The 26,054-nt window shown below is 36.4% G+C and overlaps 1 protein-coding gene across 4 annotated transcripts in view; it reads left to right on the forward strand.

The window, feature by feature from the left end:
- doc2b (double C2-like domains, beta) overlaps positions 1 to 26,054 on the forward strand; it is a 277,442-nt gene that overhangs the window by 45,979 nt on the left and 205,409 nt on the right. For all 4 annotated transcript variants that reach the window (XM_051696116.1, XM_051696118.1, XM_051696115.1 and 1 more), the window contains 2 exons: positions 10,125 to 10,223; positions 10,863 to 11,024. In XM_051696116.1, coding sequence (XP_051552076.1) covers positions 10,125 to 10,223; positions 10,863 to 11,024 — 261 coding nt within the window. The remainder of the gene's footprint in view (positions 1 to 10,124; positions 10,224 to 10,862; positions 11,025 to 26,054) is intronic.

A 26,054-nucleotide genomic window follows, 5' to 3' on the forward strand; every position in this document is an offset into this window, starting at 1 on the left:
GTGAATTAATGCTGGTGGGTTAATCAGGCTAAATGTATGTAAATTTGTAAAATAAGACTCATTGGAATTTCATGAAAATCCTGAATCTGGCAGCTATAACAGATTTGGGATGGTAATGTGCTGGTCGAACAGGTAATGAGCTCTTATTTAGAGATGGTGATCAGAGGGGAATCTTAGACAGCAGCAAGTCCTGCTGTGTAACAAGAAAATAAATTTAAGGCATACCATGTTAGGCTTTTCGGTTCAAGGAGTACCATTTGATTTGATTCGATTTTTTTTATAAAGTTCAGGTTGGTCACACTCAGAATTTTAGAGAATGACAATGTATTTGAGTTGTGTGATATAGAAAGACATAAGACAAAAAATATGTTTTATTTTGTGGAACATGTCCATATTTAATGTGATGAACTACACCTGTGGTTTCTCTGCTAGGACACTTGTGTGAACTTGAGGGGAACTGACTTCATACATCCACTAAAATGTCTTTGGGACCTGTTGGTTAAAAAGTAGTGGCAAAAATTACAAAGATAAGTAAAGCAAGTTCTGAGAAAAGGTATAGCTTCATTTGTTTGCAAATGCCACTTGGTTTAGTGTTTTGTATCTGATGCTATGAAAGTCAGTGTGTCCAAAATTGTCCAAATACTTTTTCTGGCCACTGTATTGGAAATGAAATGCCTAACAAAAATCATAATTACAAATGTTCATCAGATTGAAAATAACCAGACCACTGTTGCAAGCTTTGCCACTTTGGGTAAGGCCTACATGGAGGTCAAAATGATCTCTTAGATTTAAGATTATTAAAAAATGGTTCTTCTTGGCTTTACAAAGAACCCTTTTACACCTGATTTAAGATGTGTCTCGGTGATCCAATCACATGTGGTCAGGAGAGACACATCACTGTTTGCACCTGGTCATTCAAATGCAACTCCTGTGACCACTTGTGATAGGATTTGGAGGGGAGGGCCTCTGATTTCATGACGACATACATCAATCACTATGTCATTGTGTTACTGCATGGTAATAAACAGCAAAAATGTCAGAAAAGACAAGAAAGCATGAAAAAAGCGATGCTCTGTTTCTCTCCCAGATGCATCTGAAATTTAACCTAAGCACATAAGCAACATTTCAAGCAGAATTGTCTGTTATTTTTGTGGATTACCTGTATTAACCTGAGCTGCAGATGTTCTTGTGTCTCATAAGATCTGTGAAGTTCTCGTGTTTGTGTATGTATCCGCCTTTTTTTTTTTCTCCCCTTTTCTCCCCAATTTGGAATGCCCAATTCCCAATGCGCCCTAGGTCCTCGTGGTGGCGTAGTAACTCGCCACAATCTGGGTGGCGGAATCTCAGTTGCCTCCGCGTCTGAGACAATCAATCCGCGCATCTTATCACGTGGCTTGCTGAGTGCGTTACCGCGGAGACAGAGCGTGTGTGGAGGCTTCACGCTATTCTCAGTGGCATCAATGCACAACTCACCACGCGCCCCACCGAGAGCGAGAACCACATTATGGCGACCACGAGGAGGTTACCCCATGTGATTCTACCCTCCCTACCAACTGGGCCAATTTGGTTGCTTAGGAGACCTGGCTGAAGTCACTCAGCACGCCCTGGATTCGAACTCGTGACTCCAGGGGTGGTATGTATCCGCCTTTTGAAACTGTCCTATCGGATGGTTATTTCCTATTAAAGAAGCTCGTAATTGGCAAAGTTTAAACTTTTGTTTTATCGCAGCAATTGATTGACATGTGAGGGGTGGTGCTTCACTGCTGTCCGGATTAGCATTTACACCTCAAATGTGATTTGGTCACATGCGTTTTTGACTACTTTTGTTTGTGGGTTTTTGTGATCCGATCACAAAACGTTTTAGACCCCGTTTAGACCTGTATTTAGCACTGACCACATGTGACCAGATCACCAAAAATGCATCTTAATACCAGGTGTAAATGGGGTCAGTGTGATTATTACTTGTAAATATTTTGTGGTCAATTTTTTTGTGGTGAAGAGGAGGAGAATGTAAATAACTTTCGATACACAAGAAAGCACTCCGTTTTTCACATAAGCACATATTGATCCTAGAATTAAATGTAACTGTAGCAAATATCAGAATTAAATTATTCCTCTAAAACAGTACAGAAAAAAACTTTGTCACGTGTCAGTACTGTGAAATTTGTTTATAAATGTATATATACTTATTGAAAAAGTAAAATTTTGTTTTTGTATCAGTTCAATAACTGATATACAGTAGGTATGATTTTTCTTTACAGGATCAGTTTATTTGCTTGGCAAAGTAAATGTGTTAAAATAATAGACTGACTTGAGAGCATGTGGGGGTGAGAATGTATAGCCTTTTAAAATAAATAATAAAACAACTTCTTTTCATAGTACAGAAACTTGAATGTTATTGACTGAATTGTTAACTTTTGTCCTGAACTACATTTGTTCACTCTGAGTTCAGAAGGTCATCATGGATGAGGTTCCTTTAGGCTTTAGACTGACCTAAACTGTGAACTGGAGAATCACCAACACTATCGCTACTAATTCTTTGAGCCATTTGTGCCAAGGTTTTCCTGCAGTTAGATAAAAGATATAAGTCAGTTTGCAAAAATGACATTTATTCTATGAGACTAGGTTGCATTTACATTACTGTGCAAAAGTCTAAGATGTTTCACAAAAACATTTGTCTTAAGATGGTTATTTATATCTTCAGCTCTATTGTGTCAATAGGAAATATAAATGTTAGACTCCCAAACATTACTTTTGCAAATAGAACAGATTAAAATAGAAGAACAGGGAGCCCTGCAACAGATGTCATGACCCCCACAAAGCCCCCAACTGAATATTGTGTCAGTCTGGGATTACATAAAGAGACAGAAGCAATTGAGACAGCCGAAATAGATAAAAGAACTGTGGCGAATTCTCCAAGAAGCTTTGAACATCCTATCTGCCAACAACCAAGAAAAACTGTATCCAGGTGTACCTATAAGAATTGGTGCTGTTTTAAAGGCAGATGTGGTCACACCGAATATTGATTTAGCTTTTTTTTATGTTTACTGGAATTTGTATGACATTAAGTGAAAATGAAAACTATTCATTTCATTATTTTTGAAGACATCCTCAATATGCAACATTTTTCACAAGTGCCTAAAACTTTTGCACAGCACTGTACCTCTAGCACCACTGAAAGAGTGTTGCGCTAGCATCCTTCAAGACTTTGGCTCTGGTCCTTTGGGAACCAGGAAGTAATCGCATTGACAAACAATGATGAGCGTGATTTTGAGGGTTTATTTTTATTTAATTTTTTTACTGTACTGACGGTTAGGTTTAGGGTTGGGGTTAGGGGGTAGAATTGATAAAATATGCGTTTCTGTCTAAAAATACAGCTCGCTTTTGGTGCCACTCTGTGAGCTCACCGTGCCCATACGTTTAAATTTTAGTGAGCACAGACCGATTTCAGCTGCAAAATGTTCGACCTACTGTTGCCGAATTCAGTGCGATCAGCATGCTTATTAACAGAGCTGACAACAGAAATGAAACAATCAGTGTGCTTGAAAGAGTCAATGATGTAACACTTTTTTTTTTTTTTTTGTGTCCCTAGCAATTTGTATATGAAAAACATACAATGACTTAAAATGAATGTCTTCTACTAGAATTCGCTTTTAATATTTTTGTGGGGCATAAAGGAAAAAAGCGTCAAGGTGGAAAAACCATGTCAAGGTGTTATAACCATCCTGATATCCTGAGAAGAATAAAAATGTAATTAAAAGGCTGAAACTTTAAATTATTTCAAATAAATGTAAATAATATATACACTGGTGGCCAAAAGTTTGGAATAATGTACAGATTTTGCTCTTATGGAACGAAATTGGTACTTTTATTCACCAAAGTGGCATTCAACTGATCACAATGTATAGTCAGGACATTAATAACGTGAAAAATTACTATTACAATTTGAAAAAAAAAACTACTTAACCTCTTCAAAGAGTTCTCATCAAAAAATCCTCCACATGCAGCAATGACAGCTTTGCAGATCCTTGTTATTCTAGCTGTCAGTTTGTCCAGATACTCAGGTGACATTTCACCCCTACACTTCCTGTAGCACTTGCCATAGATGTGGCTGTCTTGTCCAGCACTTCTCATGCACCTTCCAGTCTAGCTGATCCCACAAAAGCTCAATGGGGTTAAGATCCATAACACTCTTTTCCAATTATCAGTTGTCCAATGTCTGTTTCTTTGCCCACTCTAACATTTTCTTTTTGTTTTTCGGTTTCAAAAGATGCTATTTCTTTGCAATTCTTCCCATAAGGCCTGCACTCCTGAGTCTTCTCTTTACTGTTGTACATGAAACTGGTGTTGAGTGGGTAGAATTCAATGAAGCTGTCAGCTGAGGACATGTGAGGCGTCTATTTCTCAAACTTGAGACTCTGATGTACTTATCCTCTTGTTTAGTTGTACATCTGACCTTCCACATCTCTTCCTGTCCTTGTTAGAGTCAGTTGTCCTTTGTCTTTGAAGACTGTAGTGTACACCTTTGTATGAAATCTTCAGTTTTTTTGTTAATTTCAAGCATTGTATAGCCTTCATTCCTCAAAACAATGAATGACTGACGAGTTTCTAGAGAAAGCTGTTTCTTTTTTGCCATTTTTGACCTAATATTGACCTTAAGACATGCTAGTCTATTGCATACTGTGGCAACTCAAAGACAATATTAAGCTTAAATTAATGAACCAAATAGCTTTCAGCAGTGTTTGATATAATGATTTTCTAGTAACAAATTAGCAATTTAGCATAATTACTCAAGGATAAGGTGTTGGAGTGATGGCTGCTGGAAATTGGGCCTGTCTAGATTTGATCAAAAATGACTTTTTCAAATAGTGATGTTGCTGTTTTTTTTTTTGTTTTTTTTTACATCGGTAATGTCCTGACTATACTTTGTGATCAGTTGAATGACACTTTGGTGAATTAAATTACCAATTTCCTTCCAAAACAGCAAAATCTGTACATTATTCCAAACATTTGGCCGCCAGTGTATATTTTTAAAATAAATACATTTAAATTGAAATAGGTTTAAATAAATCTTAAAAAATAAAAATTCTAGCATGTTTAAATTAACCTATTATTCATATATTTCTTTTTAATTTTATCTGCAGAATCAAAGTCAGAGTGGTATAACAGTGATATGCACAAGGCACCCCACTTTATACGCTTTAAAAAAAAATTTTTTTAATTGCATGCAACCATTGCGAATACAATAGTTACATACCTGAATATGCTTAACACTTGCTGTAACCTCTTAGAATCAACTGGTAGAAAACATTCAACACAGCATAGTTCCACATTAATTTTATATGCTCTGCATCTCAGCTTTCACGCCTGTTTGACTGAAGCCCTGCGGATATCTGTCTCTGTTTGACTAAAGTAAACAATCACTTCATATTTGCAAAGACATTTAACTAAGTGTTGGTGACATTTCTATTGTAGAACAGTCAGCTCAAGCACTGTGACTTCTAGCAGAGGTTAGATTTTCTTCATTTGGTAGCCTGGCCTCTCATGTCATTGCCCCTAATGTGACTGAATGTTACTCGATATAAGGAGGCAACAGTAGACAATGAGTGGAGGGAAATTACATTCTTCTTAGGCTTCTTGGTTACAGATGGTGTCTGAATGCAAATAATGATATTATTATGCGGTATAATTTATGTTTTGTTGAGATGAAATATCAGAATTCAGGGCTCAGGACTTCAATATGTTTTGTTTATTTGTTCTTTATAAACAAAGGAAACTCCAATGGAAGTTATGCAATGTTTGTATCTGGACTAGGGACCCTGAGGTCCTCTTGTAATGCTAATCAGGGTCTCAAGATTTTCTAGATTTTCTCTTTACAGATCAGAGAAAAAGACAAAATACTGTATAGTGTACAAATAAAGTAGTACATAGTAGAAATAAAGGTATCTCTGCATATTACGCTTGGATAGGAGTTTATTTTTTAGTATTGAAAAAACTACACTTCACCTTTAATAATTGACTCAATTACAGTTAAAGTATTTTTATTTATGTTTCTTTAAGAGAACACATGAAAAGTGTTCTGATACTTCATAGACCAATCTGACCTGTGTGTGTGTATCTGTGATTCAGTATGAAGACAAAAGTCGCTGTTCTTTCGTCTAATTCATCAAGCCAGATTGGAGAGAAGGGTAGTATCAGAGAGAGAGCATGTGTGAGACTCAGAGAAGGCGGCGGTAGACAGGTCTCTCCTTCTTACACGCACACACACACATACTACAACACTGCACCGCCATCCTCTGTCCTCTGATCGAAACCATGGCAGATGGGGTGCAGCAAATTGCAAGGCAGAACGCTGCTGATCCAAAGCTTGCCTTTTCTCTCTCCGATAAAAATATTAATTTTCAGCTTGGGCTCAAGCCACTGATCAGGAGCAAGTGTGTGCTGCTGTGATGATGAAGGTTTTGAAGAGACTGGCAAAAGTTCATGTCTGCATGAAGCTTCTCAGAAGTTCCTTACGGTGTCTGTTCCTGCCCCTGTTTAGAAAATGAGAAAACAGATAGTTAGAAAGTAGATGCGAATAGTATTATTGTAGAGACACCAGGAGTGTTGTGCACTTTTAAACTGAGGGGGCACACAACCGCTCAGATATTGGAGCCAAAGGGATTTTGAATGCAACATCAAAAACGATTATTGTAGGTTAAAACAGTTCATCTAAATTATATAAGATGCTTTGGCAAAAAATCACCCATTCATACTGTGTCTAAAATTGGTCAGTCCAATTGAGTCGCACCTCCTGCCTATCTTTTGCTTTAAAGTGTCATGAAGCCCATCTAGTTCAGCACCAATCGTTTTTTGGAGAAAAAAAATTGCTTGCAGTAAGGCACATACAATGAAAGTAAATGGGTCCAGTAAACAAAAAATTAAATACACACTGTTTTTCAAAAGTGTAGCCACAACAGAATCAGGATGAGCTTTATTGCCAAGTATGCGTACACATACAAGGAATTTGAATTGAGCTTAATAAGACAGAAATAAAAAAATAGAATAGAAATAAGTGAATAGAATATAAAGTTTATTTAAAAATACACAATAAGACACAAATATATACGTATATACAAATATAATCTGTTATATAAAGATAGTGCAAGGGAATGTAATGTGCAGAAGAGGTAGGATATGTTAAATAAATATAACTGACTAAGCTTGTTATTGCACATAATTATTGCTCAATAGGGCAATTTTAACTGTTCATGAGATGGATGGCCTGAGGGAAAAAGCTGTTCCTGTGCCTGGCTGTTCTGGTGCGCTGCAGCGCCGGCCAGAAGGCAGGAGGTAATGGGCTAGGTGAGTGGGGTCCAGGGTGATTTTCCCAGCCCTTTTCCTCAATCTGGATGTGTACAGTTATTGGAGTGTGGAGAACCAGTAATCCTCTCAGCAGTCCGAACTGTCCTTTTGTAGTCTTCTGATGTCCGATTTGGTAGCTGAACCAAACCTAACAGTTATTGAAGTGCAGAGGACAAACTCAATGACTGCTGAATAGAACTGTATCAGCAGCGCCTCAACTGGTGAAGGAAGTACAACCTCTGCTAGGCCTTAAGCAGAGGCCTTGATGAATTAGACGAAAGAGCAGTAACTTTTGTCTTCATGTTAGATATACACACAGGTCAGATTGCCCTGGTCTGTGAAGTATCAGAACACTTTTCATGTGTTCTCTTAAAGAAACTTAAAATAAAAATACTTCAATAATTACAGTTAAAGGTGAAGTGTAGTTTTTTTCAATACTAAAAAGAAAATCCTATGCCAGCTTAATATGCAGAGATACCTTCATTTTTACTTTATTTCTAATTAAGCTCATTGACAAGTGTCAACCTGTCAATAGACAGCGACCGGTCAATTTCAGCACCATCATTGTTGGACAGCGAATCCAAGCACTTACGCTTAGGTGAATCAGAAGATTGGCACACATCAGAATTTTCAGTCGAGTCCAGGAGGGTTTCAGAAGAATCAAACACATCTCTAAATGTACGCAACTGCGACCGCGTAACTTCTTAAGCAGAACACAATTCAGGAAACAGATCGACACAATTTTGTGATTCAGTGAGTGGAATTTTTTCTGCTTGGCGGTTGAGGGAAACCATGATATCAGAAACAAACAAATCGTGAACCAAATCCACTTCTTGCCCTTTTGAAGTGAGAGGTTCATGCACAGAATCACACAAATCTCATCTTTCCGAACTAGACTCAGAACTAACGAAATGAACAAAACCAACATTCTTTAGTGACCGTCTATTGGGAGAAGAATTTGTCTTTTTCAGTGCTGGGCAAACAGCAATGAAATGACCAGATTTGGGACAATAAAAACATTTCCGCATTTCACATTGACTCGAAAGAAAAGTCTTTGAATTTTTCAAGCATTTAGACAAGCCAGACTGAAGAATTTCTCAGCAAGTGGACGAAATGAAAACGTTTTTTATTCATCAACACAAATTCATCAGCACAGACAGTGGTCTGCCCGAGTGTGCATGGATCAAAAGTTTGTCCAATGAACTCTTGAAATTTTCAAGCAACGTGTTCACGGAGGTTCTCAAAAGTACTCACCTTACTGGACTGGCACCATCTATCAAAAAGAGTTCCATTTTCACGGGCAAACTCCACAAAGGTCTGATTGGCTGTTTTTACATGATCGCAGAATTTCTGACGATAAGCTTCCAGAACAAACGCATAAGTTCTAAGAACAGAAGCTTTCAACAAATCTTCAAAGGGCAACACAGCACAAACCTCCTGTGCTTTTCCAACCAGTTTACACTGGAGTAAAAGTGGCCAAATATCTTCAGGCCAATGCAAAGCAGCAACTACACGCTCAAACGCGTTAGAGTCAACCTCAGTCTCTCTAGATGGTGGGACTAACTTAATTTGGGTACTTATATCAAAATTGTAAATGTGAGTGGAACAGGAGAAAAAGTGTTTGGAGCTAAAAGCTGAGGCAGTATGGGAGCCTGTGAAACATTCTCCAACACTGCTTGGGAATGGTGCGCATTCTGAGCTTCCAGCTCACACTGCCTGAACCACAAAAGCTGTGTAGAGCATTCTTAGCGTTTGACTTCCAATTAAAGCTCTTTAAGTCTGATCGCCAATTTAAGGTCCTCTGTATTGAGACCCTCAATTAGATGAGGAGCAGCACTCACGTCTTTAGACAACACCCTGACTAAAGCCTCCACTGCATCCAATGTTTTCATCTCAGGCGCAGCAGCCTCAACATCCCACTGTTCTGGACTTGTTACTCCGAATTTAAGGGCTCCAGCCCCCAACAATTTCTCCTGCAACACTTCCATAATTGCCTGTTTAATTGATGCTTTCAGAACAGGTAGGCCATGTCCTAAATTTCTGCTGTCAGAATCAATTCAGATTTATTTTAAGCCTGAAGTGAAGGTGCTTGTTGGAAAGCCTCAATACTTAATTGCATAATTAAAATACACTCCCCCCACTAACTAACCTAACTTCCTACTAACAAAAACAGAACGAACAATATCAAATAAACAGGGCACACAGACCTAACTGCTTAAAACGGAGTCAACACTATTGCTGAAGAGCACAAATTCAAAGAACCATCACAGTTCTCGAAACTCTAGGTGTCTGGCGGCTGGTTGGGAGCGTGGAGGAGTGCAAATTGAACGAAGTCACAACAGTTTGCATCTGAACGGCAGCACAGAGATTTTATAAGGCGCACACTCGGGAACAGCCAATCACCATTATACAGGTGGAGCAAATGATTGGCAAATCAGCTGCACCTGGAACAGAAACGCCAAGCACAAGCGAAAAACACTCACAAACACAGACAGAGAAAGAGCAAAGCAGAACAGTAATAATGCAAAAAATGCTATTCTTATTGTTATGCAATTACTTTAAACCAACTGTTTCCAATGTTATATTAATCAATGTAATTAAATCCCTTTGTGAGAGTGAGTAATTTTGGTTAGGTTCAGTCTTTCGGTTTTCAGGTTGGGTCAGGTCACAGGGACTTGTTTACAGGCCGGGTTTAGTGCTTCACAAGTTGTGCACTGTGTTTACACAACGCCTTGACAATTTTTCACCTCTTCTCTCTCATTCCTTTTCTCTCTTTAAAGTTTACTTGAGTGAAAGTGATGGCAGTGACGTCGAGCACAGTGAATCCAGCATCGACAAAAAGACCTTCATGTCTGAGACCGGTCAAAGAAGAGATTCCGGTAATTCACAACTCCTGGAAATAAATTGGCTCACTGAATAAATGAAACCCTCTTGATGTGTTTAAGTAACTTTTTTTAAGCATTTGTTAGAAATACTAATCTTGATCTTGTATATGGTCAAAATTACTGTGGATTCTCCCCAATAACGTATAAATGAATAAGAAAAATAATGACATTTTTATGATATTTGTTTATATGTATGCAATGTCAGGAAGTTTTGGGTGTTTACTAGGGCGTTGGTAGGGTGTTGCTTGGTGGTTGCAAGAGCATTGCTAAGTGGTTGCAAGATGGTTTATATACTAAAATTACGATGTTTTTGAATAAAAACCTGATTCTGTTTTTGTATCTTTTTTTTTTTTTTTTTTTTTAACTCAAAATTAATGGTTTACTGCATATCAAGTAAAAAAAAATAAAAATAATAATATTTTCATGTAAGTATTTTTAAATTATGGTAGTATTTTTTACACTGCCTTTAATTTGTTGATTTTAATAGAAATAAAAAAAATAATTGTGTCTGGATAGGATATATATATATATTGTTAATGTTTTCTTTTGAGTTTGAGCTGAAATGTGACCCAGACATGTTCTTTGATATGAATCACCCAAGTTTATTTTTTTTATTCAATATTTTACACTCAGAATCCAGTGGAAGCCAAATACAGACACCCTTGCAGTCCAGCATAACCATTCCAACCCTCACCAGCTTTGGCATGGAAAGCCATTCCAGCTTGGCCAGCGATCGAAGCAGCAGCATCCACACGACTCTGGAGGATGAGGTCATGGACCATAGCCGCCCCTTAAGTGAGTGCCCACACATACACACACACAAAATGTTTCTTCTCTGGGGCCATTTGAAACTGACAGCTGTACACTAAATATGTGGTGGAAAAGAGAGTCCTGAACCATTCAATACTCCTCTCTTTTCTCTTTTACTGTTGCTCATACTTGCCGTTTAGATCTCTAGTCTAAGTTGGATACTTCGCACAACTTTGTGCATGTTTGTGCTATGTACATAAATCATACCTCAAATCTTTTGGCTTGCTGAGAAATGGTATGCTATTACTGTTTTAAGTGATCAGACTTAGATTTTCGCCTGTCGGATTATAAAACTGCTGACAAAATCCCTTACATTGAAGGAGTGACCTGAGACAAATCTAGGGATCAAAATATCATGGAGGCATGAAGTAAGAATCCACCTAATAACCACCCATAACACCCTAGCAACCACCCAGAACACCCAAGCAGCCACATGCAGTAACAAGCCATTAGTAACCACATAGCAGCGCTATGAAAACCACTCACAACACCCTAGCAACATGACCGTAGTTTTCATGGTTAATGTCACACAAACATTTATTTTCACATTAATGTTTGACTGTCATGAATGATGCTATGTCACATACATTCTCTGCTTATCTGCTGTCATCTCTGCTTTGCTCCAATGAAATACAGTAGTTTAGGTATTGATATAGTCCAACATAATTTTTTTTTTTTTGTTCCAACAGTGCTGTTGTGTTAACTACAAAAAATATCTGAGCTGTAAACTTTAGACAGTGACAATGGTCGGACTGTTGACTTAAAAATAAATAATAATAATTAATTCACTCACTGAGGCGGTTGCATGGTGATACGGCCTTAATACCTCGGGATGTAAATAAATTTGTAATAATTCAAACACCAGAGTCCACTTATCCCACGGGTTACACATGTAGGATCTGAAAATATATAATCTGCATGTGCTGCATGCTTCTAAATGAATGTGTGTAGCTGGCCACTCATACACTGACAACACCTCATCATGATCATCACGCTTGCTGTGTGTAGTAGATGATAGAGAGCAGAACACTCTGAAGCACATGGGGGGGGGGGGGGGGTGAGAAACTGTCTTCAAAAACATATAGAAATGGCTAAATAAAAGCTTGACTTGCTTGAAATGGGGAAAAGACAACAATATATTACTATTGTAATGTAATGTTTACTGTAATTAAATAATAATAATGTTTTAAAGCAATGCCTGACATCTGTGATTTTCTGTTGTGCAGCAGTTCATTAAAATATCTCTAGTGTTCTTGCGGATTGTGCTGTAAATTTTCATAAAAGCACTTAATTTGATAAAAATAATGCAATGTTATGTTGAAAAAATAAATAAATTAAAATAATTCTACTTTCATTTGATTTAAAGTTTTAATGATTAATTTGATTAGACACCATTTTGATAATGAAATTTTAATTAAACTCTCGAGTATGGAATTCAAAAAAAATATAATCATCCAATTACCATAATATACACCATGACCTCTTGTGTGTTTTTGCCTAAATACTGTACCTGTTGGGCACTTAAAATGTCCTGGATATGTCCTGAAAAACTGTGCCTTGAAAACAGTGGGAACCCTGAGTTTTGCGTAGGCAGACACCACTCATATTTTCTTCAGAAAATGGACACATTTAGAATTATATGTTGCTTATGCTCCTAAATTTATCATGTTATGTGAAATGTGACAAACTGTATCATTATTGTGCTCGTTTTTGCATATGCAACATTTTTCCTAAAATGTACCTTGCACATGTACAAAATGTTCCAGGAACCTTCTTCCTCTAGTTTGCTTATAGATCTGTGATCTGTTTTCAGTGTGTTCATGTAGTCTTTTGTTTTCCGAGAACAAATTGTCTTGGCAGCCTCTCATTATGAGCTGCTTTCAATGTTCCCCTGTATCTCTCTGTTCCCTGCTAAAGGAACTTGGCTCCCCACTTTCACTCTGAGAAAAAACAAACAGCCCTCTTTATACCAATGATAGTTTGCAACTTGCTCGAGCACTCTCCTGCTCACTTTCACAGATAAGGACTTTCCCTTATGTAGCCTCTTCATATGCTTCTGCCAGCTGGAATGCGCATGTTAAAAACATTTAATGCACAGGCACAGGTAGGTCCAATCTGTTTTAATTACCGTTCAGTATTAATGCACCTACTCTTCTATCCTCCTTAATGAGACACTGTGAGAGTTTTATGATGTCTCAGGTTTAGAGCGTTTTGGATGGTTATCCTCTAATCATGTATGTGCCACTTTCATAGCTGTCATGTATGTAACAAAGAGATGTCACATCTGTAATGATGTTTTTTCCTCATTAATATAAAATGACAAAGGATAGAAATAAAAAAATAAAAAATCGCACTGCAAAAATCAATGACAGCTTTATGAAATCAACACTGGCAAGCGGCCATGGTATAATCCAGTTGGTTCTCCACCTCCACGTTGTGCATTAAAATAGTTTAATGCACAGGTAGCCATGGATTATCCCTTGCGCATACAACAGCACTATGAGAGAAAACGCACCATTCAATAGCCAGATATCGGATAAAGTTTCCAAGTGACCCAAAAGGTCTTGTTTGTTTACAGTGAAGGCACTTTGAGGGTGCAGTAGACTCCCTGTTCCGTGTATGTGAAGTTATGTTACGGTAATGAAAATGTTGTTCTGATAGACGCGCAGCATTTATAATACAGTCTGGCCTTTGTCATTAATCACCTCATATAATGTGCAGACGAACAGTCACCAGGCACACTACATTCATTTCCACGCACTCTTTTTGTTTCTTGCAAGTAAGTGTTTAATTATAGACATTAAGGACATTTCTTTGGATGTGTGGAAAGAGTTGAGAGTTGCTAATAGAAATTGTACAATCCAAGATCAGTATTTTGTCTTTTTGTTTTAATCCTTTTAATTTTTTCATTGAAGGATGTATAATACCTCAAGAAAACAGAACACAACAGATGTTATTACTGAAAAAAAAAAAAAAAACATTATTTAGTATCTTTTTCTTGTTTTCTATTAAAAATATCTAAACAGCCTTAAAACAATATACATTTACTTGAGAAGTGAATTTACATAAGATATTGATATAAAATGTCTTGTTTTCAGAGAAATCGAACAAAATTGTATATTGTTTATGATTAAAACAAGAAACTCCATTGGCAAATAATGTTTTTAAGCAAACACTTTGTACATTTTGTTAAATTTCTCTAAAAAAAAATATTGAGCTTAGATCTGTCTCAGAGACAGACGTGATATTTGTCCGTTAGTTGAGGCATTTTACGTGTGATATGCCAAAATAATTGCTAACAGCACCTTTCAAATTTTGTTGAAGGCCTTTTTTTCCATAGAACATCACCACGATGCTTCACTTTTTGTATCGCACTCTTCCTCTGTGTTTGTGGCTCTCCAAATAGTGGTAGGGATTTTGATTCATTGTTCATTTTGATTTCATTCACTGATTCATTCAGTAACTTATTCTGGAGATTTTATATTTATGCCAGTAGGTAGCGACAAATGAGCATTATCAATGTCATGAGTAAGTCATTCATCACTGACACAATGGAAGTGAACAAGAAAAATTTGTTTACTTAAAAGATGAATTCAAAAACACTGATTAATTCATGAATGAAACACCGCTTGTTCATACATAGAGTGTAAGAGTGGTGCAAAGAGTTTTTGAGTGTTTGATGCTTTGGCTTCTTTTGAAACTATTTTCACTGACGGAGAAGAAATTAACAAACTAACTGGCCAATTTCTGTCTTAGATGTAAGTTATTAAAAATTCTTTACTTGTTTGTTGAACTGTTGTATAAAAGCAATATCACACTCAATTATGCTGTTGTTTCGTATATCAGCATGGCTGTGATTCACTGCTACAGAGAACCTTAGATCTCATGTTCTGTAGGTATGACCTGATTTGTATCCAGATTGATAAATGTTTGTCTCATCTTGCAAATAACCATACTTTCATACAAGTTATCCAGCTCCTTTGCCTACATCTCAAAGATGGAAAGCTAATTTTAAACTATTTCTTAGCACTATACAGAGTGATTTATTATAGATCATGTATATAGATTTCTAATAGAGAAAGTGAGATGACAGAAAATGACCTGTGCCCCCTCTCTCTCAGTTCACTAGCTCTCTGCTGCTAATGTGCTGTGTGTTCAGTGTATTTTACAGTTTGATGACTTGTTTTGTCTCGCTTATCTTGACAAGCATCATTATTTTCACTCGTTAATATAGATGTAAATCCTGGAGAAAGGGGTATAACATTTAAAAGAACAGTTTACTGATTACAATAGTTTGAATTGGTTTCTTTCTTTGTCAGTGGGTAAATTGCATCTCTCTCAGAATAGCCGTGAAATATCTTCTGATTGCCACAACATAATAAATGGACATTTTCGAAAGGAGCTAAAAGACGGTCTACTGAACAATAAATGTTAATATCAGTTCCAAGCATTCAAGTGAATCCAATGACATGTTTTAAATGCTAATATAATACCCACACTAGACATGCTCTTCTAGAGATTCTGTTCTATACTTGAGATTGAAGACTCTGAATTTAGTCTTTTCCCCTTTGTGAAGTCACCGAGCCACACCAGTTAAATTTGCCAAGAAAAAGTACATTTATTAAATCTTTTAGTTATCAGACATAGGAGAGAAAGCAAAATTTAAATTTAAAGTGTGGTGTCTTACAATTGTTTCCGATCTTCCTCGTCTCTCTCGGTCTCGCTCGGTCTTTCTCTGAGGAGCATACTCATAAAGGCCATATTTAAGTCCATCCATAGGAAAAAAACAACAACATAGGCCTTCATTTGTCTAGAGCAGACTCCACTCTTCCCCCTTAATTTGATCCACATGTGTTTATGGAAAAATTTACCATGAGGTAAGGTAAAGAACTGATGTAAGACTTACATAATAACTTATATCAATTTTAACTTACACGTGGCTGCAGAATGCATATAAGACACATGATGTAAAAGCATAAGTGAAGTAATGTAATGCAAATGATCAATAATGTTACTAAATTATTACTAATACTAATGATAATCAATAATACTGATAAACATGTACATTTTAGTCTTCAAGATGGTGGCATACTCAGTAGTTTCTACATTTTATAAAAATAGTAAAGTCATCGAATCTATGAAATAACACATAACAGGAATTATGTGGTGACCAAAGAAATGTTAAATCAAAACTGATCTTTTATTTTAGCTTTTTCAAATTAGCCACCCTTACGCCAGTCAAATAGCACTGACTTTTGTGAATAAAGTGCAATCTATAATAAGCCTAATTTTAAGCTGAAAAGAATGCAAATGATTTCATTTAAATACACATTGCTCAGTGCTATACCAGCACAGATAGCACCTACTTCAAATGAATTGCGAGAGGTTAGTGAAGATGCAGGTTTTCCGTTGAAAAACTGAACCCAAAAGTGACACAACTTTTTATTGAATTTGCCCCATCGTCTTAATATATCACATAGGATCTCATTCACTAAGTGTGCTGATGTATTCATACAGAAATTATGATTAATCTAAATTATTAATAATTAATACATTCTAAATTACTGAAACTTTTTTAATATATTATCATTATAAATGTAATTACTAAGTGACCCTACAAAAGTCTTACTTATTTCAGAGTTACAAAAATAATATGCATTGTTTAAAGCTACACTATGTAACTTTTGGCCCTCTAGTGGTTAAAAAATAAAACTGCATGCATCTTGTGGAAGGACATTAATTTGGTTGTGCTTCGGCTTTGCTCCACTGGTGAATACAGGACATCTTACAAATAAATAACGAAAGAAAGAAAAAGACAGATATCCGAAAACATGTCATCTGAGCAGATAAGTGCCATATCTTATGCTGTTGTTTTGACTTATTGGAAACATTGATGTTTTGAAATAAATGACGTTACAAAAGTTAGGCAACGTTTGTTAACATTAGACATAACAATTTCTAGCACCGATTACAGTATAATTATTGTATTTCACTACAAACACACAATTATACATAAATCATATCAATAAAATATCTTACCTGTTGAGTAAGAAAAAAGCCATCTCTGGGTCGCTTTTAAATCCTTTCAGATCTCGGAGTTGTCGCTACCCCTGAAAAGCCAAGCCGATGTTGATTCGGGTTTTATTACGGACTCTGTCGCTTTCACTTTTTGCTTGTAGACTCTGCTCTGTTCGGGGTTTCTTTGTTTTTACAAAGTGATTCCATGGAAGTTTGCCGTTTTGAATGATCCATTGTCAATTGTTCTCATTCGTTGTGACAAACTTTCAGCTTCAGATACTCCCACCCGTGCGCTACAGAAGCCAGATCTTATTTTCTCTGTGTATGGATATGACGGGCGAATGATGTATGTATGCAATTTCCTGCGAAATCTATCCCGACAGCTCTAAAATATTTATAATATAATATCATTATTATAGGTTTATCAAAGTGTATTTGGGTAAAGACATGGTTTGAAAGATGGAGTTTTGTTGCACACTCTCATTAATAACATTTTGTTATTTTTTAACAAAAAAGTTACATAGTGTAGCTTTAACTACAGTATCCATAGTATCCCCATGGTATTTTGTAGTAAAATCATTGTTACAACAAAATTAAAAATGGTTACTGCATTAACAGCATATTACTGTAGTATTGCATTCAACTATGGCTTCTGCAAAACATGGTTACAACAATTATATTACTATAGTAAAATCATGGTTAATTTTACCTGGATCAAACCTGTCTCTCAACTCCTGACCTTCACCATGACCGAATCACTGTGAGGAAATCAACCTTTATATTCAATTGTATTTATTATTATAAGTAGTATTAAAGGAAATATTAAGAATGGAGACAGAAAACAGGATGGGAAAAAGTGGGACAAAAAGTCTATTCGAACCCGGATCATGCACACCAAAACAGCATATTCACACTGATGTTAAAACCCACACCACTGCAGCGACACAAGGGGTGCAGTTTCTCTTCAATTTCTGTTTCTACCAAACTATTGGAGTGCATATAGCTGTGCTGTGTGGCAGGTGCTAATTTCAGCTAGTGCAAATAGTCACTCTGTTCTTCAACCCCAATAACTTCATTTAATCTACCTTGACATTTCTGCATTTAATTCTTCACATTTTTCCCTCTCACTTAGCTGCTTGCGTTCATCTGGATTCATCATCTTTGGCTCAGTTGAGAGTCATCACTCTCTGTTATTTCTATGTTGATGCACAAAAGCCTAACTCTGCACATTGGCAGTGATTCTCAAAGAAATGATGAATGATCAGTGTAATTCACTCAAACATTCACTTCTGCATGGCTAAATATTGCACTCAATAGTTTTTCGCTTCATGTTGTCAAACCTTCACTGATTTTCTCTTCAGTTTCAGACTTGACTCTAGTGTTTTCTTTACCCAAAGAGCAATGTTCATAAACTAGAGATAGAGCTACTTAGTGGAAAGACTGACCTTTTTCATACTCACAGATAATATTATGACTAAATACAAACAGTATAAATAGGGGAAGATGCCACCCTTAAAAACAGTGTGCATTTACAGCTAAATTGTAACATATTTAGAAATGAATTTAGCATGTACAGGATCATGATGGATCATCCAACATATTATATGGGGAAATAAATGGAAACATTTGCAATTTTTGTTTTATAGCACAAAATAAAAAAATCATGAAAAGGGGCCAACTTGTCCCACTACAGGGCTAAGATGACCCCCATCTGTGGCAAAAAGCCCCTTGGGGCAAATATATCTTAATTTTTGCAGAATATGTAAAATACATCTAATGTCCTTTAAAAAGTAAATAAATAAATAAATGTATTGTGTTATTTATGTAAAATACTAAATAAAATATTCTATGTAAGTTGATGCATTTTGACAATTTAGTTGAATAATTGAATAATGACGAACAAATCAATTAATAGAATCCCAGTCTAAGAGATATCTCAATTACACTATACTGTTCTATGAAGTATGTATAGCCCTTTAATTGAAGGGGTTTCATAATAGCAATAAACTATGAATTCAGATTAAATGATTCCATTCATTTAACATAGAGGTTATGATGAATAAATTCCCCAATTCTGAGGGGGGCGTCTTACCCCAAGGGTCTAACTTTGACTTTTCACTTCTAAATAAAAACAATATTTTTTACCCTACCAATCTAAATGTGTTACTGTGTCCACAAATCCCCCATTAATAAATATGCATTAAAAGCTTTTAATATCCAACATAAAATAAATTTACAGATCACTATTAACCAATGACAAAAAATTAGATGATTTAACCTCAAAACTGTTCAGATGGAATAAATCTCACAAATATTGATGTTCAAATTAAAGGTCAAGATTAAAAGAGCGTAACCATTCAATAAACGTGTTGAGATGAAATTTAGTGACATCTATGGTCAAAAGGAAAATTAAAGTTGGGTAACTTTAACCACATCTTCCCCTATAATTGGCATAGCTGATATTAATGTGGGCGTATCCTTCCAAGTAAACGCATTCCCATTGTTTTAGATTGACATAGTACATTTCACTTATGAAAGTACTGTGGTGGTACAATGGAACAGTGATAGTATCAGATAGATATACCATGGTGCTTTATGTAACATGGTGCTCCCAGGTACTTCAAAGTATGACATGGTATTACTATGGTACATGTCCAAATATAAATGTTGTTTTATACAATGTAGTAATCTCTAACATGGAACATGTGTTCATCATATCATTTTAAAATTAGTAGTTAAGCAAAAAGGCACTCAGTTTCATGCTACATTGTGAATATAGTCACAGCAGAAGGGGTTGTAGGCACTTCACAAATATTTATTATTCTACATTTTTGTCTTCTATTTATTAAACATGATTTAAAATCAGAACTATAATTTAGTTTTGATTAATTTCTGCTGCTTGGTAAACTCTTAATAAGTAGTGTCTTTCCTGAGTAAAATTAATGGCCTTCCAGCAAAACCAACCTACTAAGACTGAAAATCTAACGCATCTGATCAGTAGGAAACTGTCATGGCTCCAGTGGGTTTGTCAGTTTATTCTGTGAGTTTTGTTATTTTCTCTCCCTCATGTTTTGCAGGCGAAGCCGGCATGCATGATCAGTGTTTCCATGGGAACATTGATTGTTCCCAGGGGAATGCTGATCATGCCATTAATTAGCGTGCTAGCAACACCTGGTTCTCCTCTAATTCACTCCCTACTTAAACCCTTCATGTTCTCAGTATCTTTGCTAGATCTTTGCACCTCACTACGCTTCTACAGATGATTCCTACGGATCTGCTTCTGACTTCCACAATGCACACACTTGTTTACGAACACACTCTTCACAGATCTGCCCATTGTGCGATTACAGCGCACACTCATTCACAAGACTCCTTCCTTCTACTGCAGCTGGTGCCGGAATCTTAAGTCTTCGCCAGCACAGTTAACAGTATCATTTATTGTAAATAAATCCTTTGAACTGTTCCTCTGATTTTGGGTCCCTTTGTCTCGCTCTCACTCTCTGACAGGATACCGCTGTCATTTTGTTATGGGAAAAGTGTTAGGGGATGTTTAATTCTGCGCCCATAATTAATGACTCTAGTCTCCTCTGATTAGCTGCAGACGGGCCGTGCATGCTAGATGAGGAGGCGACTGTGGTAGATCCGGTGTTGTCTTCCTCCTCACTGTGAGAGAGGAAGTGTAGCTCTAACCCACCATAAGTGCAACAGCTTTGATGGCTGCAAACAGGCTGAACCTAAATACTCATTAAAGTCAGACGAGCCCCAGTCTGACATCTGATGGAGTTGTCACTTGAAATACCCTCAAATGTGCTCCATTAAATGCTTTTTTAGCTATATCACTTAGCTTCGTGGTGCATTAGTGTGTTTAGGGTAATGCAATTAATGTTATTTGCTACAACTGTGTAGCACATACACTACCAGTCAAAAGTTTTGAAACACTTGACTGAAATGTTTCTCATGATCTTAAAAATCTTTTGATCTGAAGGCGTATGCTTAAATGTTTGAAATTAGTTTTGTAGACAAAAATATAATTGTACAACCATATTAATTTATTTCAATATAAAACTAAAATTTTATTAAAAAAAGAGTACATGTCTGCAAATTCTAGGCAAAGGGTGACTACTTTGAAGATGCTAAAATATAACACAGTTTTGATTTATGTTGGATTTTGTTTAGTCACAACATAATTCCCATAATTCCATTTATGTTATTTCATAGTTTTGATGGCTTTACTATTATTCTAAAATGTGAAGAAAAAAAATTTGTAATAAAGAATGACTAAGTGTTTCAAAACTTTTGACCAGTAGTGTATACACATTTATAAGGTACAGGTACACCTGTACATCTACATATTCATGAGATTATCTAATCAGCCAATCGTGTGGCAGCAGTGTAATGAATAAAATTATTCAGATATGGGTAAGGAGCTTCAGTTAATGTTCACATCAACCATCAGAATGGGGGAAAAATGTGACTGTTGCATGATTGTTGGTGCCAGACTGGCTGGTATCAGTATTTCTGTAACTGCTGATCTCCTTGGATTTTCAAGCACAGCAGTATCTAGAGTGTAAAGAGAATGATGCGAAAAACAAAAAACATTCAGTGAGTGGCAGTTCTGTGGGCGTAAATGGCTTGTTAATGACAGAGGTCAGAGGAGAATGGCCAGGCTGGTCCAAGCTGACAGGAAGGTGACAGTAACCCAAATAAACATGCGTTACAACAGTGCTATGCAGAAAAGTATTTCTGAACATACAACACGTCGAACATTGCGGCGGATGGGCTACAGCAGCAGAAGACCTCTCCGGGTACCATTACTGTCAGCTAAGAACAGGAAACTGAGGCTGCAGTGGGCACAGGCTCACCAAAACTGGACAGTAGACGATTGAAAAAATATCACCTGTTCTGGAAAATCTGGATTTCTGCTGATGTACACAAATGGTAGGCCCACTGCAGCCTGTTTTCTGTTCTTAGCTGACAGAAGTGGAACCCAACGTGGTCTTCTGCTGTTGTAGCCCATCCACCTCTTTGTTGGACGTGTTGTGCATTCTGAGATGCTATTCTGCTTACTACAATTGTACAGAGGGGTTATCTGGGTTACCATAGCCTTTCTGTCAGCTCGAACCAGTCTGGCCATTCTCCATTGACCTCTCTCATCAACAAGGCATTTCTGTCCCCAGAATTGACGCTCAATGGATGTTTTTTTATTTAAATTTTCTTTATGTTTTTTTGCCACCATTCCGAGTAAACTCTAGAGACTGTTGCGTGTGAAAATCCCAGGAGATCAGCAGTTACAGAAATACTCAAACCAGCCCATCTGGCACCAACAATCATGCCACGGTCTAAATCACATTTTATACATTGCACTGCTGCCACACGATTGGCTCATTAGGTAATTGCATGAATAAGTAGAAGTACAGGTGTACCTAAAAAAAAGTGGCTGGTGAGTGTACATGTAACAACAAAATAGGCATAACAATTTTACAAAAGTGTTACTACTTGTTTATTAATATGTAGCAATGCATTTGTTACATTATTAGTCTTCCTTCTGTCTTTAATGCATATTATAGACAAGCAGAGTTCAGAGAGTGCTAATATTTAGTATAACAGTACTGGGAAGCTTCACTTTTTGAATCACTTAATTTGTCTGTGTTTGTGGCATTCCAGACAGATTGTCTGTATGGTGCTAAGTTGATCCTGCTTTGGCTCTGTTTGGAATTATTTTGGTTTGTGGAGCACAAATAGACAATAGGACGTATTGTGTCTAAAATGTTAGTTATTCTATATTTTTTTAACTGTTGCATAAAAGCAGTATCACACTGAATAGAGATTCAGAACACCACTTTGGCTTGTGTGATATTGCTTAAATATCAGAGGCAAATTACCATTATCACTCATGTTACTGCAAGATACCTCAATATGTTCGCACAATGCTAAGTAGATGCATTTTTATCATAGCAGATTTAAATGAAAAAAAAAACACTGGTCTAGTGCAGCTCATATTTTCAACCATGCACCATCTGTTCTTTTCCTATAAAATATCACTGGGGGAATGTAAACTGTGGCTTGAAAACGATCAGGCTGGATAAAATGCTAATGAGAGACAGGATGCTTAACCCACTGACCCCCAGCTTTTTATGTGTCGCTTTCTCTGGTGATGAGGGTCTGCTCGAGTATCCTTTGATCTCAGGGCATTATTCTGATGGGAGAGGCCCTGGCCAGTCATTTTGCTGGAATGGCATGCAGAGGGAAATTACAGTGACAGCTCTTCATATTTATGTTGTCCCCTTGGAGTTGGAGATCTCTTTTAAAGGTGTGGGTTTGTTTGTCAAAATAATGTGTGGGTTGTAGAAGGTTGTTTCATGTGTTAATGTATGAATAGAAACTGCATTCAAGAACTGTCACGTCATTGACAGTATTTATGGCAAGAAGCTTGAGTTATTCTTTGCTGTTAATCGCTTATGTTAGGCCTGTCAGCCTGTCTCTGGTTATGAAAAATAACAGAAAAGAGTGGTATTTTACTGTCGGAGTGAGAGAAAAATCCTGTTGTGTGTTTGGGTGTAAAAGAGAGTTGGAGAGTTGTTTGCTGAAAAGCTGAGAGGATGAAAGCAATGGGAGTTTAGAATAGTTGAAAAAAGTAAAAATTAAAAAACAATTTAAGTGAAAATATTGGTAAATGTTGCTATGGTTACTGACATTAATCAAGGCTAGCTACTGCAGCTAGAGAAAGGGACTGACTATCTGCTATGCTGTTGTATGTACAGGACAATTTGAGATCCCAAACCCTTACTGAACGCAGCCAGGCAAAACCTAATAATCTTTTTTTTTTTTTCTTTTAAATAATAAGTTGAAACAATAGGGACATTATTACTTGTTTATTATTTTTGAGGGGGCTTTTTGCCTTTAATGTGACAAGAGCAACTTTGTCTCATAAAATGAACGTTACTATAACTACATTTTTGCAAACTGGCTTTTACATGCTGAATTCTACATTTCACCACAGTTTCCTGGTGAATTGAACACTAGAGGCGCTACAACAACTGTACTTTTTATTTACTTTCACACAAATCACGACTACAACGGCTGAATATGACTTTATAAACTCTTGTTTTTTTGCACTATTATTCACACACTGCTATGGTATGATATCAAAACACTTTTACTATAATGCATCATTTGAAAAAAACTATTTTAACGCTTGTATTACAGACTCAACTACATTTACACATTTATTACAATCTGATTTTCTTCCGCTGTTGCTCACCTCATAGAGCATTGTACTTCAGAGTCCAAAGTCCACGGTTAGAGACCAGTCAAGCACGCAAGCTGACACATGAGATGAAAGTGTCATAGAAGCGACACAAAATGGCGTGGTTGCTTTAGAAAATGTGCTTTTCATTTCTTATTTTGTTTTTGGACACTATCGGTTAGGTGTAGGTGCTAGTTAAGGGTAAGGATGTCTGTTTTGTGTCACCCTTTCATTTGATTTTAGATCACTATTGGTTAGGTTTAGGTTAGGGAGGTATATTTTACTCATTAAAACCTCCATCTAATATTCACCTTAAAAACCTTTAACCCTGATTACGACTCCATTTTATAAGTTCATTTTGCCACGGTCACGTAATGTTCATAAGATTGGGCTGGACAAGAGAGTGAAGAAGGATGAAGAACTTATGGGAAACGACCCAAGCCGGATTCAAACTTGGGCCTTTTGTGCATAAGCGCCACTGTGCAACAAGTTGGAACATGTGCACTAGCCACCAGGCCTCGTCTCTAATGCATTATTTATTTTTACTCTGAATATTTCACTTCACGATTCTTGACACATAATACAAAAGATGATGTGTCCTTTTCATTGAGTGCTGCTGGAACTACTGGAGAGGGTTCATTAGACATTGTTTATCACAGTCAGAATAAGAATAACAGGAGAAGAATAAGAAAGTGTTTGTTCAAATAAGCCCAAAAACGAACCTAAACACACTATCAAACACTATCAATTCTGTCGATGCATTACTTCTGACAGTGACAGCTATGCAGGTGTTCATAATTGTGTTATTGCATCATCTATAAGGTGCAGCTGGTGGAGCTTTTGTTTAAAAGCCTCTTTATTCCTTTAAACCAGTCAGATGGCTAATAACACATCCATCCACAATTATTATTGCCTCTAGGCTCTAATTACACTCTCTTACCAAATTTGGACACACTTGTCTGAATTTGTTTCACATGATCTTAAACTTTTTGCTTTAATGGCTGATTCTTAAATGACCGAAATTAGTTTTGTGGACAAATATAATATGTTACTATGTCTATGAATTTGTTTACAAAAGCAACATTTTATTATATATATATATATATATATATATATATATATATATATATATATATATATAAAATGTTTTTTTTTTTTTTTTTTTTTTTTTTTTAAATGGATGAATTGGATTGTAACAAAGTTGCTTGAAAGAATGCTGTGTGCAGTGCTGTAATCTAGGCAAATGGTGTTGATACTGATAAATTATATGGCCAAAAGTTCTAATTAACGGGTTTAGCTAGACCCCTTAATTCCAGCTCCACCTCTTGTGTGACAGCTCTTTGCCGATAGTAAACAGTCTTGTTAATCTGTGCTCTTAGGAATTCCAGACAATCAATTGGCAATCAATTTTAAGTCTATCTTCAATGTGTTACTGCACCTTTATATTATGCAAATAAACAACTGTACCATGTTGCACTGTTAATAAGTTAATCATAATAAAAGAATGTAAAGTGCAAAATTACTTGCATCTCAGGTTGTTTGTGCTAAAATCTTCGCTCACTACATGATTACCGTACTTCAGTTTGTGTTATTTTATAGTTTTGATGGCTTTACTAATAGTCTGAAATGTGGAAAATAGTATTAATAAAGAATGACAGGTTGTGTCCAAACTTTTGACTGGCAGTGTATATCTGTAAATAAATGTATCATCGATTATTAATCGGTAATTTATATTTATTATGTAAGAATGT

This window comes from Myxocyprinus asiaticus, chromosome 4, assembly GCF_019703515.2.
Source record: "Myxocyprinus asiaticus isolate MX2 ecotype Aquarium Trade chromosome 4, UBuf_Myxa_2, whole genome shotgun sequence".
Lineage (NCBI taxonomy): Eukaryota > Metazoa > Chordata > Actinopteri > Cypriniformes > Catostomidae > Myxocyprinus > Myxocyprinus asiaticus.